The sequence below is a fragment of the Pipra filicauda genome, unplaced genomic scaffold, assembly GCF_003945595.2.
Source record: "Pipra filicauda isolate LSUMZ 115617 unplaced genomic scaffold, ASM394559v2 scaffold310_size866816_pilon, whole genome shotgun sequence".
NCBI classification, from domain to species: domain Eukaryota; kingdom Metazoa; phylum Chordata; class Aves; order Passeriformes; family Pipridae; genus Pipra; species Pipra filicauda.
The window spans coordinates 622168-638867 of NW_024104433.1; the positions used below are offsets into that span (position 1 = coordinate 622168).

The 16700-nt window shown below is 37.7% G+C and overlaps 1 protein-coding gene across 6 annotated transcripts in view; it reads left to right on the forward strand.

The window, feature by feature from the left end:
• Window positions 1-16700, forward strand: part of LOC113988882 (ephrin type-A receptor 6) — a 441232-nt gene that overhangs the window by 370053 nt on the left and 54479 nt on the right. For all 6 annotated transcript variants that reach the window (XM_027722867.2, XM_027722865.2, XM_027722870.2 and 3 more), the window contains one exon: window positions 11311-11372. In XM_027722867.2, the coding sequence (XP_027578668.1) occupies window positions 11311-11372 (62 nt within the window). The remainder of the gene's footprint in view (window positions 1-11310; window positions 11373-16700) is intronic.

Consider the following 16700-nt stretch of genomic DNA (forward strand, 5'->3'; position numbering starts at 1 on the left):
AACCACTTAGCAGGTTACACTCATCATCATAAATACACTGGCATAAGCTATGGAAGCTTAGCCCTTCCTGTTGCACACACACACATAAACATATGTTGTGAAAACCCAAATGATAAATTGCAGTTGCTGCATCTATTTCCTCAAGTTCCAGCTCAGCACAGTGTTCTCTGCTCCATTTTGAGGAAATTCTTAGGTTACTACTCTTGCTGTGTACTCCTGCAGCTCTTGATTAAAGCGATGTGGAACGGGTTTGTTGTGTAAATGCCTGCCCACCGTTGTCTGGCAGAAGTTACAGACAGAAAACTTCACAGTGTGCTGCTGTCTTTGAAGAGCCAGACAGGTTGTTAAGCTTGCTGAGCTGGAAAGAAAGGAAGGGACAGCAAATACTTCTCTTACTGTTCCTTTCAAGCTAAACTCCTTTCCTGAGTTTCTTTTTTTTTTTTATTGACAAGAACCAGAGATGAGTGTCAGGCTCATAGTTAAAAACTATGGAAAAGTTCCTGTTAAGCAGACCTCCCAGATCCCTTCATGCTGTTCAGCAGTCAAACTGCATTGGCAGGAAAGGGGGAAAAACCATCAAAATTATTCTTGCCATATTCATGACCTTCATTGCTTGCTCTGATCTCCCCACGGTCAGCAGCTGGACCCTTGTTCCCTGTTTCATTCACAGAGCACCTCTCTCAATCTTCTGTGAAAGTATCATGAAGTGACCTTTTTAATGAAGTATGAGCATCAGTTATTTCCTACCACTTAATTTGCAATGGTTAATTATCCAGGAAAAATGGAAGCAAAAAAAAATTAGGCTTGATAAAACAATCCACCCTTGTGAACCTCAAAAAATATATTGCATGCAAGAAATGAGGGTGCACTTACTTTCCAGAAATGTAGAAGTGATACAGAACAGTTTACTCACTCCTGTCTTGGACTAGATAATAACAGGTCTTCTCATAAAGTACATTATACAGAGAATATTCCTTTCTCAGTACTTTACTGCCTGGTTATTTGTGCCTTGTTGTATAACATAGATTGTAATGTTTGCATTTATTCTAGGGAGCTCCTCAAAAACTCAGAGATAACTGTAGAGTACTGAACCAGATGATTATGAGTTTTGTCCAAAATTAATGTTTTATTACAATTTCCAGGTGCACCTGAGTGAGCCCATTATTCTTGATATTGTATAAACTGACATTTGAAAGAATTGTATTGACAGACTCTTATTGAATGAAATTACTCAACAAGAACCATCAAGGAGCAATTGTACATGGTGAAATTCAACTATAATTATGATACTCCAATAATGAGAAAAGAAACTTTTTTTCCAGTTAATGCATTTTTCCCCTACTCTGAATTCCAGCACCTACACTGCTGTATTTGTCGTTAAATGAAAATTGCTAATTCTTTCTCAGTGACTAACAAATGGATTCTTCTATTGCATATGCATTTTCTAGGATATCTGAACCAAATGGCTCTTTCAGTTTATTCTTCTATCCTCTCTGCTATTTCACTGGCATGTCCAGCCTATAAACCCTACAGCTAATGCATAATGGCATATATTTTCTGAGAATAGAAGTCCAAATGTACATGGACTTTTCCATTAGGCAGGCAGGAAGTACTTCAGAACCAAAGTAAGGATGAGCAGTAAGTAGAAACATTTTTTGTGCTGATCAATTAGGGTTTGGCTTGAACTGGAGAACTGGGATTAAGCTCTAGTGCAGGACGTGATAAGAGGAGGTTTTTCATTCTCCACCCTTGCTAAATAGCTCATTTCATGTTCAGATGGTCATCCCAACAATGCCAAACATTTAAGTCCTAGAAGTTCAGAAAAAATCGTTTGCATATGTGGACATTTTTACATAATCTATACTACTGTCACATGTTCTTAAAAGTCCAGCAACAGAAAATGTGGCAATTTATTGTAGGAAGCACGTGAATTGAAGCAAGCTGCTGTTCATTACTAACAGGACCAGAAAGATTTGAAGAGGAGAGCAGGAGGAGCAGGATGAATACACAGAGAAATGTGTATTATTTGTAAATAAGCTACACACAGTTATTCTTTGTTTCAAAATGAAAGAAAAAAAATATGTACTCCCTTTTTAGTCCCGTGGTAAAGCATTGGATGTAAAAACAGAATCAGACTTGGTTTAGTCTTTGTGAAGTGGGAGACAGGAGTTATGGGAGTTAAGCTATGGGAGATGAATGCTTTTAGTTTCATTCATCATGTGTCAGTGAGTTTCCATATTTTTCTTATTTCTTCAGAATGTGTATGCTTGTCTAAAAACCTCTCCATCTAAAATTTGCTGCTTGACCCACCTTCATTGTAACTCTTGACTTTTGTTGATGGTCAAAATCAGAGTTTGAAGGGAGAAGCTTGAGAATGTGTGCCTTCACGTCCTGAAGGTACAAACCCTCAAAGAGGGAAGAAAAAACAACCCATGAGATCACAAAAATATCCCAACATTAGGTCCAGTGCATAATGTTATTTGTTGGAGTCCTGACTCATGATGATTTCTTTTCTTAATTTTGGATTTAGCACTCCACACATTATTACAACCAAAGCTTCCTTTGTGGGTTTCAGAAACTTCAGGGGTGTGGATATGTGGCTTCCACTACACCTGGAAATGAGAAATGATGCTTTTCTCATGAAGGAAGAGTGGTGGATCATCAGCTTTGTACAGCTCAGAAGGATCTTACAAGTTTAATCATCATGTAGACTAAAGGGACATAGGACAAGACATGTGTGCTGAAATATTAAATGGAAAAAATACTCAAAGGATATCCTGAAGTGCAAGACATGTCAGAATCCTATAAAGTTCGTAAACAGGCACAGTATCAAATAAACAAAAAACTGACACCTAAGAATAGGATTAAAGTAATACTTTAACTGTAATACTATTAAAACACAAAAGCACTGTAACATTATGTATGCTTTTTTAAAATTCTGCTCATTTTCAAATTTATGTTGCAGCTTATAACTTCTAAATACAACACACATGATAATATGAAAATTCATAATAGAGATTAAGTAAGATTGGTTTCTTATACTCTCTAAGTATCTGTTATGTATCATGAAGTGCAGAAGCTCCCAATACACAGCCTACACATTGTTTGAATTCCTTTACATGCTCTGGGGTCAACAGGGCAAGTAATCATTGATGCAGTCACACTCTGTATTTAATTTTGACCCAAAGAACATCCCTTCCTCTTTCCACAAGAGGATGTAGATTGATATGAACACTGAGTAACTTAAGGGTGAAATGTCATTAGAAAAAGTGAAATATGCTGAAATTCAATAATAAAAATAGTGAGGTTAATCCAACTGGGCAAAAGTATCTTTCTTAGACTGCACCTGAAAAGAATTTATTATTTATTAGTAATTTTTTTTCTTATTCTCTGCCTCAGTGCTAAAGCAAAAGTGACAGAATTTTTGGAGTTCTAAGTCAAATTTCAAGCAATATAAAGCTTATGACAGAATCAGTGCTATTAAAAAGTTGGGTGTTTTCTTCCTCCAGAGCATAATTAATTTAAAACTTAGTGACCACATTTTTTTGTGGCTGGTCATAAACAAACTGCCTATTCTTGTAAAGAAACTAATCCATCTCCTCCCTCCTGCTTATCCAGTGATAAATGCTGCCTTTAGTGTTGTGATTTCTTCATTTAAAACATGATGAAATAACCAAGGATTTGAGATGGGATGGTCAAAAATGCAATGCTTGAGCGCTGTTCATTCTTCTGACTTGTGATTTTGTCATCTCTTAAGACCTCTTTGAAGTCAGTGCAGAGTGGTCTCTATAAGGTGTGGAGATGACTGGCTGGTTCCAGGGTACCAGAGTCCCACGACCAAGATTTTGAAGCAAACATCACCTGTTGTAACGATCCGTGGAAGTTGTTGGGCAACTGTCATAATTCATTTTACATTTTAAAGTACATCAGTTTATCCCGAGGGCCCAGGCTGGCACAGTGCCCTCAAAGGATCAGAGGAGCTTGGAGGCAATGCCAAGGCCTCTTTGTACATCCTGTTTGCAGACATGGTGGTTCCCACAGCTTTTCTTTGCAGCCTGAGGACTTGTGTTTTGTGATACCTCAGCCAAGTCACTTCCTCTTCTCTTTTCACCATACATAGCATGCATTTTTCTGTTTATAGGTTATTTGTTTATTTATTTGTTTATATTCAGTTAGCTATTTTTCTGTTTTTTATTGAAAAATAGTGTAGGGCTCTCAAAAGAGGTGCATTAGATGCACTTGCAATAGTTAATGTGGCAGCTTTTAAAACTGGGCTGCAACACATCAGCTCTTGTTCTCTTCCATCTGTACTGCTGAATTCTGAAAAGACATCTCACCCTGATGATTAAGGTGTATTTTTTTTTTTTATTTCTGCTTATAGTATTCACAAGCAGCAGGAATAAAATGGAACTTTCTTCATCCATATTGTTTGTATATTTATTAATATGCAGAAAGAGATAACACAGATAAACAACCCAACAAATGGAAACTCAGAGTAATCAACTTTTTTTTTCAAAGATATATGTTTGTAAACTATAAATTCAGGGGGAAAAATTGTGCCAGTTTTTGTTTTCTATAATATATATTTCTATAACATAATTTTAGCCATTATTTCTCTCTCGTGTACCCAACCTCCGGCTAGCGACAAAAACTCTTTCTTCTGGTTTTACCCTCTACTGCATTCCATTTGCTTCTCTCAGGGAAAGACAAGAATCAGAAAATAAATCATGGGAACAACACAACTGCTTTCTCCTTGCAGTTCCACTTTTCTTTCCTCAAAATTTTCCAGAATATTTTTTGCAAGCCCACTGGGAGAATTTACGTGAATTGAGGGTTGCAGGAACAACATGACAGAGGCTGCTAAAAATTCTGTTGTCCAAAGCACATTCTTCTTTTGTCATGTGAGAAACCAGAAGAACCACTCGCAGTGTTGGTTGCAGCAGGAGGGGAGGGCTAGAACATTTGAGAAAGTATTTTATAAGTATACACACAGACTTTTCCTGGATTCCAAAACACACCAACAGGCATAAATTCTTACCAGTGGGTTAAAGGGAAAAGTATTTAATATATAATTACAGAAAACAATAAAAAATATATAATAAATAATCTATAATAAACAGTAATATATCATTAAAAAAAACAGAGAACAAGATTTTCAACAATATTGTGTTGATAGAATGCATTCTCTTCAGTTGGCAGTGACAGCTGTATGACCATACTTTACTGAAAACTAGACAATACCTTATGATCATTCAAGTATTTTGTGTTATTTATTGATTTTGCAAAAGTATCTTCCCTTTACTGAACTAACTTTAATGATAAGTGGTGTATGGACACAGGAAAATAGAAAGAGCACTAACAGCAAGATAAGGAAGCTTTATCTATGTGATTTCCCATAGCAGCAGGATGTATGTATGTTAGTGCTATCCTTTTTACTCTTCTGGCTCCTGAAGTCTCAAGAAGGAGGTTGGACCTGCAATTTTTATTTTCTGAGGCTGCTTAGTCAGGGACCTTTTGTGATGTAAGTCTGTAGTGCAAGTGGGATGGCTTGCAGCAAAAGTCCCATTGGCTTCACGTGTCTTAGTGTGGACTAACAATATAAAACCCAGCAGAATTTTTTTTCAATTGCTTTTTGCATAGTCTTTAGTTTTCTTTCTTTCTTTTTTCCTCCATCAATTTTGTATTATGGGATTTATTTTTTTTTTTAATTCACTGAAATTAATTCTCCTCTGGTGCATATCAGTGCATTAGTAGTAGCAGCAGGAGAGAAGAAGCTGCAGTGCCATAGCAAGTGGTTCTCTTATTTGAAGAGATATGCAGTGAACAAAACCAGTGGGAGATCCAGGAATGTCTTCCAAGCCCTGGGCATTCCAGTGGGGGACAGAGTTTCCCTGTGGGTGCTCTGTCTGTTGTCCAGGTGCTGAAAGGCACAAGATTAAGGGTATGCCCCTGAGTTTAAGTCTGTTTTATCTCTCCAGCTTTAGCAGGAGATAAGTTAGTGGGGAACCAGAAGCAGAACATGGCTTTGGAATGAAAAGATACCTGATAAGCAGGTGATTTTTCTGAGACACATGAATTCTGATCTGCAGAATTGATGGAGCAGGATTTTCTCATAGGAACTAGAGAACAGTTCTTTGCTGTTTTAAGTGGAAGAATAAATATCCTGTGTTTATGTTAACAGGCCTACTCCCATAATTGGCATTAAAGATTTCATTATGAGACTGCAGAAAAGAAACATGTGCTAACTATTCTTTTTGGAGGATTAATCTTACATAAAAAATTCATTAAAGGAGGCTCTGCTGCATTATTTAAAATGACAACAGGAGACAACAAGCTGAATATTTTGTCATTGATATGACACTTCAAATTCTCCTCCTTATTCATCAGTCTAGCACTCAATTAAATTACATGCTATCAAAATTTTTTGTTGTGAGAAAAAATGCATAAATAAAAAATATGATGTGAGTTTTAGATATTATCAGTATTTTACATTATTCTGCAATGTACGACTTTCTTTTTTTTTTCTTTTTTGCATTCCTGCTTATTAAAAAAATGTCAAGCAGATTGATGAATGGAAAATACAAGATTGAAACGTTCTGTTGATTGAAACATCAATACAGATTGTTTGTCATTTACACTGGCTTTATTCAAATGGCATTGCTGGGTGGGAGGATTCCAGTGAAGAACTTTCTGAGGGAAAGTTGTCAAAACCAGTCAGCCTCTTGTAACAAGGTAGTAGTTGCATCAAAACAATGAATAACCCCTGCACCTTCTACAAATTCAGCTAAGTTCTGAGAAATTTAATTCATGTCTTTCCCTGCATCATTCCAGGCACTGATGTTGCTCTCGCGTGTTCAGTCTGGCTTTCTGAGATAGCAGGACTCAAATGGATCTGCCAGAGCCACAGTCACTCCCTGTGCAAGGAGGGGAAGCTGCTTTAGACAGTATCACACATCTGGGGTGGGAATATTTATAGTTTCACAAAAAAATATGAAAGCAGTGAATGTGGCTGTGGTGTCAGTGTGTGTCATGATTACAATTTCATATTGTTGAGTCTGTAGTAAAATGATAAATCTGTTACACTAATGTGCTGCAAATTGTGAATGTGATATACATAGTATGTAAAATCCATATTTGGGGTTAAGACCTATTGCCTCAGAACACTTTGTAATTCCTCTGCTTTATAACTGGTTTTTCTCACAATACTCCCTGTCAGGTATCTAAAACTGCTGCAGGACTGGTTTGTTTGACTGATTTGATTGTTGAATCCACTTTCAAATATTTTTTATTTTGTCCTCCCCCAATTCAAACAAGAAGTTCTGTGCTCTCCTCCAGTAACATCTGCAGTCTTTAGCTCCTTGATTCCAAGTCCTCAGCTGACACTTTTCTCAGAGTCCTCTTTCCACACCTCCTCTTTTGTGGATCTTGACACTGATGTTCTTCCTATTGTTGTCCCAACTCCCATCTGCATCCCAGTGCTGTTTGTTCTTAAACCTGTTTAACTTGTCTTTGTTTTGTGTGTGTAAGCAATCCTAGGATAATAATTCAATGCCTTCCAACATTGCATTAGCCTACCCCTGGATAAAATAATCAAAGATTGCTTCTCTGTCTCAGAGACTTCTCTGACCTCCTCTCATTTATTCATTCCTGTTCTCATTTTGAGGATGAGGAATTCATCTTTCTCAGTACCCTGAGAACGACATGAATTTTTATAATCTAAGTAATAGTCCTTTTGTCTTTTCTCTTTGTCTAGAGACAAACATTACAGTAGTTCAGAAATCTCCCAGTATTATTTTTCAAAGTCGATTTTGTAGTCCTCTTTGAAACAAAAGCAGTTTTTTGTGTTTGTAGGGAGCTTTACCACAGACAAGTTTTTCTGGACTCAAATCGTACCTTGATATAAAGGATGATATCTGCTCTTTGCAGTTAAAATGAAAGTAACATCAACCAATGTCATCTATAGCCTACTATTTCTTCAAGCAACCATAACAACAGCTGAGACATTTTTGATGTTCAGGTCCTCCAAAGACAAACACTGTGCTGACTGAAAGTCTCACTGTATAGACTGTCACGATCCAGCTTGTGATACACAAACAGCTTCAATGATACATTAAACTTGCAGTCAAAATAGGATGACTTTTATCAAGTGCTGTCACACTAAAAAAAGATTATTTGATCAGTGTTCAGATCCAGATTTAAGACTTTTGCTTGAGCTAATCAAGTGATGGATGGAGCCGGTTTCATTTTTGAAATTTAGGAAGGGTGTTGAGTGATACAGACTGAGTCAGTGGGGAGCTATCAGCCTAAGAGACTAAATTTATTGATGATATGATATGTCTCCTGATATACAGCAGCCTGTTTGAAGAAAAATGCTACTTATTCTGGTGTATTTAGTGAATCCTGCCATTCCTGTGCTACCACGTGGAAGAGCCGGTTTTGTGTTAAGGCACATCGAGTCATTCAAGGACCACACTGAGTAGTTTAAAAACTCATAAGCATTATCCAGTGAAAAATACTGAAGTCTATTTAAATCCCCAGGTAAATGCATATGCATACATGTCACAGTTACTTTAACCTAGAAGTTTATAGGAGCATAGGGTGTGAGGAAAAAGGAAATACAGTAGGAATTTTTTTGGAGGGCAAATATGTTGTGAGAAAATGTAGGAGAATTAGTAGTTGCATTTAAAAATAAGTGTGAAAATAAGTTGTGTTGAAGGATATGAATCTAAGGAGCATTAAAGCCATAATGAGAGACCATGAATCTCTAGAAATCCTTACAGAAGAGCTTCTGGAAAGTCTGGACTGCCAAAGGATTACCCACAGGAAACTAAGGGTACTGTTTAAAGCTCAGTAGCTCCATTTGTTATTCCATTCAAATGTAAGTTTTCCATAAAAGTGTTCTAGTTTTTGATTTATCCAGAAAGAGAAATTTCTGGCTAACTTATACCTGGCCAAATATGCCATCTGAAAGCCAGCTTTACCTCCTTATTTATTTAAAAATGCCATTGTCTGCAACAATCTAGAAACTACTACTTACTTGAGAGAGTTCTGCATATAGTAAGATCCTGTAACATCAGGCTGCCCTTGGTTTACTTCTTTAGATTATAGGATATTCCTTCCATGTGGAGGTGTCAGCTCCTTGACAATAAGAAAATGATAAAGGTAAGGGAATCTAGGTCATTCATGTGCTTGAAACTAAAGAGAATGGGCTATCCAGCTAGTCATCATTAGCAAGCTGAAGAAAAGAAAACATAAATTTTTAAAATGCTGTGATATCTAAGAGCTTAAAAGTGTTGTATCGTTTAGGCTTATAATGCAAAACCAGGGTATAACCAATGGATGCAGATGAATATAATTGATTTGGTGTCAGGTGCTCATCTGCAGCTGAGACTAAACATTCAGTTAAAATAAAAAGAAGCTGGTAATTCTTCACACTTCTGAAAGGCTATCCAAAAAGACTGTTAAGGCACCTGGAAATTTTCACACAGAAAAAATATGTGCCAACACTATGAAGCACTGTTCTATTCATTGAGGACCTAAACATGAGGCCTAACACAGAAATAGTCACAAATTTCAGTAGAGGAAACGAGAAAATATTGTGAAGAACTACAGAAAGACTAGACTGAAGTATGTGAATGAGCATCACTGGGGTTCCTGGAACTCCAAGTCAACCTGCTGGGATGAACACAGAAATGAATGGTTCCCTTTTTTAAATTGAAAGTTAGCTGTAACACCTCAGGAGAAATATCTGGCTGTGGCTTATTGTATATATTGTGGAGAGTTTATTAAACACTTTCACTATTAAACAAACTGAACAACAATGGACAGTTGGGCTGGAACAATCAAAATGCCCTTCTATGCTTTATCAACCTGAACACTGTGTTTGTTTCTCATCCCCTCATCCAAATAAAGCACAAACATAATTTGAGAGGCAGAGGGAAAAAAAGCGATTAAAGAGTCTTCTTTTGGATTTGAAAATTATTGGCACAGTTAGTGTTGAATGGAGGAAGTGAAATGGCAGACTCACAGTGTCACCCCTGGTTTCCCACAAGCCCCAAAGAGATGGGCATTCTCAGGGAAAGAAAAATTTGCCATCTTAAGATTTTTAATTTTAAGACTTTTTGTCTCCTTCCCAATCTGACTAACATACTTCTTCATTACATTGGTTTTCTGTGTATTAGAATGGCTCCTTTGTATTCATTCTAAAAAACTTGTTGCTCTGCAGCCTCGTTGGCAGGGTGATTGGCTCTTTACTGTCAAACAGTTCTAGAGTGGTAGTTTATTCAAGGGCAACAGTGAAATGCTATTTAGTTCAGTACCCAGCTTAGAAGTTTATTTTCAGGTTTCGGTACAATTTAGGAAATAAATGTAAGGTGTTATTCTACTTCAATTTGGAAATGGTGCCACCCTGGAACCGAGGGATTGCTTAGGGTCTGAGCAAAAGGAAATACAGGTGAGATTTTTTTGGAGGGGGAAATATTTTGTGAGAGAATGTAGGAGAATTAATAGTTGCATTTAAAATCCATGTTGTTGGATACAAATAAGTTGAAGGATATGAATCTAAGGAGCATAAAAGCTGTAATGAGATCCTCTGGACCTCTAGAGAACCGTACAGAAGATTTTCTGGAAAGCTTGGAGTGCCAAAGGATTACCCACAGGAAAGCAGGGGCACTGTTTTGAAGCTCAGTAGCTCCATTTGTTATTCCCTTGAAATGTAAATTTTCATTCATAAATGTTCACAGGAAAACTGAGCTAGTTGAGCAAAGTCTTGATTTGAGTAACATTCTGTATATTTTGTGTATTTACAAACAGATGAATTCAGAGTTTTGCTGGGTTATACACACCCAATACACACACCCAATCTAGGAGAGATTCTTTTGTGACATCCCCTTCTATCTGTCTTCTTTGTCTTAAGTCAGTGAGATATTTTAATTTGAGAGGAAAATTATGACACTGAGTTTGTAATTACTTGGACATGGGTTATGTATATCTGGGTTTTGCCTTAAATATATTCCAAAAATATTTGTTATTTGGAGGGAGCAGGCTGTTCTTTGATCCTTTTTAAGGGAGAATACACTGGAGTGAATGACGAACATTCAGCTAATCCAGCACCAAAAAAAAAAAAACAAAAAGATTGGAAATAATTCTTAGAGAGTAAGGGAATTCTGTTATTGTGTTTGTGGTATAAATGGGGATTTTGAAAATACATAACATATTTAACCACTGTGAATAATCTGCACATAACAAATGAAATTATAAAAGCTCCATAATATGTTCATAATCTTAATGTGTTTCTTTGCTGTTTTGCAGGCAGACCAGTAATGATTGTAGTTGAATACATGGAGAATGGATCCCTTGACTCCTTTCTGCGGGTGAGGTGCCATTTTCTGATGACATTTGAATAAGACACCATTCTAGGTTAAGATTTAAATCATTTATCACAAATTAATTTCTACATAATGTTATTCATGGATTTTTAGTGAAGAATAGAAGCTTTCTCCCCAGGGTACATTTCTGAGGTACAGTGATATATTAGAGCATGGCTGGGAAAGAAGAAGATTTAAACTTAGGAATATAATTGATTTCTTCTACAAAAGTAGTCCCTGACTTTAGCAAAATGTATTTCAAAAAGTGTTTTTGTGAAAGAAAAGATAAATTGAAGGATAAATGCCTGGTCTTATGGAGGTGGTTCATTTTTCTCAATCACCTTCAAAAATACTCTGTTATGATTTTTTTGGTTGGTGCAGTGTAGAATACACTCAGTAATTGATTTATAATTATTCATGGTTACTTGCATTTAACAAATTGAATTAGAAAACAGTTCATGGGTTAAATGTCCTGGTATTAATTAGCCCCCAAAGGTCACTAATAAACATTAAAGAAGGGCTACAGAAAATGTGAGTAATATGTTGGCACAATTATATTTAATTTTTCCTAGAAAAATAGAAGGAAAGGATGACCTCCCCTTTAAGCTAAACTTATCCTAAAGTGGTCTCTTTTTTTAACAGAACCCCTGGAAATGCTCCAGAGACCCACTGTCATAAGACCTTGTGGGAATAATTTTGAAGTCAAGTATTTCAGACTTGTCATGAAAAGTAAACACCAGCCCTCACTTGCCCACTGCCCTGCCATTGCCATCCTGCAGAATGGTAAATTTGGGGTTGTGGGCAAGCTCAAGGTAGGGGATCAGGGGCCTGTGGGTCTGTGAACTTGTTTGAAAGGGTCTTCCAAAGGAGAGACCTTAAACAAGGAGCTGTGGAAACACCTGCGTGAAAATCTAAGTGGTGGCGATAGAAGGATGATTTGGGAGCAGGAAGAAGGAATTGGTAAGAGAAAAGAGTGAGTAAGCAGGAGGGGAAAACAGCCAACATTTTATGAAGACACACCAGAGAGAGGGAGAGAAAGTCATACAGACAGTACTTGTTTGACAGCTGGTTGAGTAAAGGGGTAGCAACAAGAGAAGAGCATCTGGAACAGAGGAGACCACCCTGAAAGTACATCAGAGCCATTATTTCTAGACACTGGTTCTCCCTTCCTTTTTGTTTTGATTATTGCATAGTGGTTTTTCTCTTACATTTCTTGTCCTCTTCACTGGCTCTCCCAAACAGTTTTTTATTTTTAGTTATCAAGACACACAACAGATATCTGTTATGATGTCAGAGACATGCCAGACCACAGGTTTTGGTGAGAATTTGCTGATTTCTCAAAATCAAGTTATTTTTATGGAGCGTTTGATCTCATCCATGTCTTACAAAATGGGTAGTCTTTAAAAATCAGCCCCCTTGCCTTTCTGGCTCATCTCTCTATCCATCTGCAGCAGACAGACTGCCATTGATTTGAGTACCTGCAGCTTCCATGGTCTCTAATTTTTCAGCAGTGCCCCAGAAAGACTTGTCTGGGCCTGAAATATTGCCCCGTGCATTTGTGTGTGTGTGTGTGTGTGCAGAATTTCACAAAGTGAATTAAACCAAGTACTGAAATAATTCATGAAGGAGAATTACCTTTCTCTGAACTGCTCTGGTGTGATATCTATATCCCAGTTTTTCTTCACATGCATCCATTTATCAGAATAGTTACCACTTACTAGGATACTTTAATAGAAACTGAGATCAGCAAAATGATGATGTTACTGTGAAGTTATATTTCTCACATTGCATGGGATATACTTGGAAGCAAATCTGCTGGGGGGAAATGTGAGCTAATAATTTCTGCAGCTGTTTTCCATGTGTATTATTTTACAGTTTCAATTCACAATTCAGATACAGGTTATTCTTCTAAAATGCTTTTAAAATGTACTTTAGATAGTATTCAACATCCCAAAGCACTGTAGATATGTCAGCATTTCTGTTAGTAATTAGCAGAGCAAATGGCTGCAAAGTAACCTATTTAAAAAGAAATCCAGCTGCTTCATTAATAATAGTTGTGTCCTGCAGATATAAGTACACACTTTTAAAAGCTTTTGTGAAGATACAAAGAAACAGAAAGGCTTTATCTTTAGCAATCCTAATGAAAAGCATTCAGTGAATATAACAAATGTTGTGAGATTTGGAAGGGCTTATAAGATAGTCTATCTTTCTTATTATTTAAAGGATCACTTGTAACAGTGCAGTGTTTTTACACAGAGGGCGAAAACAATCCATTTCTCACCAGAAGAAATATTTCCCCACATACCACAACCTGCAAAAATTCACTGGTATATTCACTGCCTTCCTCCAAAAACCTGCAAAAATAGATCAGTCTTACAAATTCAGAGTGAGATTCTGCGATGAACCATGCGAGGATGTTCCACAAGAACTCCATTTGCCATCCCCCTCCTCACAGCCTTGGTGGGATATTTGCTTTCATGACAGTCCAGGTTGCACCATGAATCACAAGCTCCAAGTAAAGCCTCCCTCCCCACCTTGATCCCTAACTGCTGAAACTTTAATAGCTTTTAATTCCCTGGTTTACAGATAGCAGCGCCTACTTTCTGCTATTAGTATGAATTTAACAGCAAGCTCAGCTAAATCATGTCTTCCCCACCTCACAAAATATCTGTATGCTGGCTGCTAACTTTCAGCTTTTGGGTGAAAAAAAATTGGCACAGATTTGCAATATGAAGATGCTTCAGATATATTCTTAGTGGAAAGGCATCAGCTACTTAGAACCAATTCTGTAAGATGATGGCAATTAATTACAGTGATTGTGCATCATCAGACATCCTAAATTGCTGAAGACACTTGACACTGAATTTTCCTCAGAAATACTGCCTTATTTTTACAATTATATAAAACTCATTTCCAAAAGATGAAACTCAGTTATCTTTTCTTTTTTTTTCCCCCTAAAAATATAAGATTGAGGCTTGTGAGTTAATCATCCCACAAAAGTACACCTGAAATTTTCTATCAATAAAATGGTTCTTTGACCAGAAATAAGGTTCATGTGGGTTCATTTCTGGTAACACTCAGAGAGATTTCTCTGAAAAAGGATGTGGGCTTCCAGCTTAGTATTTCCTCAGGGGCTAGAACCTCACTCCTCTTTCAATATTACTCCAACAGCTGCCAGATAGAAGTAATCTGTGCTTGGAAAGAAAGTGGCTAATACTGGGAAATTGAGGAGATCCAGGTACAATTTCTTGTTACCAGTTTCACACACAGACTTTGGATGGGACACATTTTATTCACCTGCCTGTGTCATGGAGATTTTAGCAATCACTTACTCTGCAAGCACATGAGGAGAGTAATAAAGACAAGGAGGGTTGAAAGGGCAGCTATCTGTATTGATAGAAAGATGTGGTTAGTAATTAGGATAGGAGTAGTCAAACAAAAAAAACAAACAAACAAAACCACCACAAAACCTTTATAGTGAGCATTTTGGCAGTTTGCCCCTGCTGTTTGTTGGAATTGTCTGTCCTCTGAGCATGGCCATGACGAGGTAAATCACATGGGGTTTGAGCCACTGCTTGATGATCTTGCAGTCTTCATACATGACACAAATGCAGTCTCTTTTCGTGCAGGAGAAATGGTGATGAGTGCTACATTGGACTGAAACCTATGCAGCACTTCAGAGGGTGATCCAGTAATAGAACCCAGGTCCAAATCCCAGTTTCACTCCCTCTCTGTTTGTGCTGGAACCACAACATTTTCCTCAGCCTTGCCCTGTCAGATGATTGCAATAATTCCTACAAAAGCCCTTTCCCTGAGGTTTTTCTTTTCACCCTGACACATCATCCCCCACTTAGCCCACTCTCTAAATCTATGGCTCACAGATTTATAGAGTTTACTCTATTATGAGTTAAATATCATCTGCTGTTTTCACAGCTCTATTTAAAGGGCCATTCTTGGCTAAAATAATTGGATTTAGCCACTCATGGACAATACAGGGTGATTAGGAGGCCAGGTGGCTTGTGTGCCTGAGGGGGCTACTGCTTGTTGGGTTCAGTTGCCAAGAATGACACTTGGAGAGCTTTATGTTGCCTCTGGTCTGCACTCACCCTCCTTGTGCATCACGAAGTGTGGGCACAGATTTAAACCACAGAAAAGGAACACATCTAGAAAGTGCCTTTTGGGGATGTTTGTGGCTGGCTACATAGCATCACGTAAAATGGACAAAAAAAACCTCTATCACCAGGGTACTGAACTTCTTTCAATATTTTTCTGCAGCTGAAGACCACCAGAAACTGTCAGTGCTTTGTCACTGCTCAGTGTCCAAGCTGTGCTGGCAATAGTCGTGCAGTGAGGTGAGAACCAGGGCCACAGCAATATTAATCAGATGGGAACTTGTGGTATTGCAGCAGGTTCTGTGGCAACCCGACATTAAAATAATCCATCAGGCCTATCCACTGCACTGTACTTGCTCACCTTCTTCATAAGGAAGGGAATTCACTCTCCAGGGATCAGTGTGGGAAAGAAAGCTCCTCAGGTTCTGCAGCATTTTCACTGAATAGACAGATGTTTAGGTTTGAAAGATGCTCCAATCTGGCTCAGTTTTGGGAATCTCAGAGCTGGAGGAGAAAGGTGTAATTTACCTGGTGCAATCACAGGGTTGTCCTGCGTTCTTCATTGTTACTGCTTGCCACCGTAAAGCTCCTTTTCCCGCCTGAAAACTTGTGACTGACACATTTCCATTCACTTCAGAGAACTAAAATACTTGTTAAAAAAAAGTTAATTTACAGTCATGCATAGTAGGTGAAAATCATGTATTTTGTTCTTTCAAAGAGTTTATAAGAAATGTGCTTAGTTCCCTGAGAGCACTAACTGCAGCAGAGTGTACAGCAAACGAAAGCCTGGGATCCAGCCCAAAATTTTAATTCCTCGAGGCAAGTCTAGCAGAGGCTAAGATAAGTGTTACTAGATGGAGAAAATATTATGATATATTGCTGTTTCTTGCAGTAATCATTATGAAGTTATTCTCAGAGCAGTTTTGCTATCAGGCTCACCCTTTTTTCAACTACAGTTTAGCTGCTACAGCAGACACTTCCATTTAGCAAGTTTGGGGGAAAGGAAGAAAAGAGAAAAATTAAGACTTTTAGCAAGTTCCACAAAACGATGTTGTAAAGTGCATGTTGTATATCCATCTAAAATGGCCTCACTAGACAGAGTCAGCTTTGGGGAAAAGAAGCCAGATGGCTTTCCCTAACTTTAATGGTTCCTGTTATTATTTATGTGCATTCAGAGAGGCAGCAACATTAGAGCTCATAACTAATATTCCTTCTTCTGCCT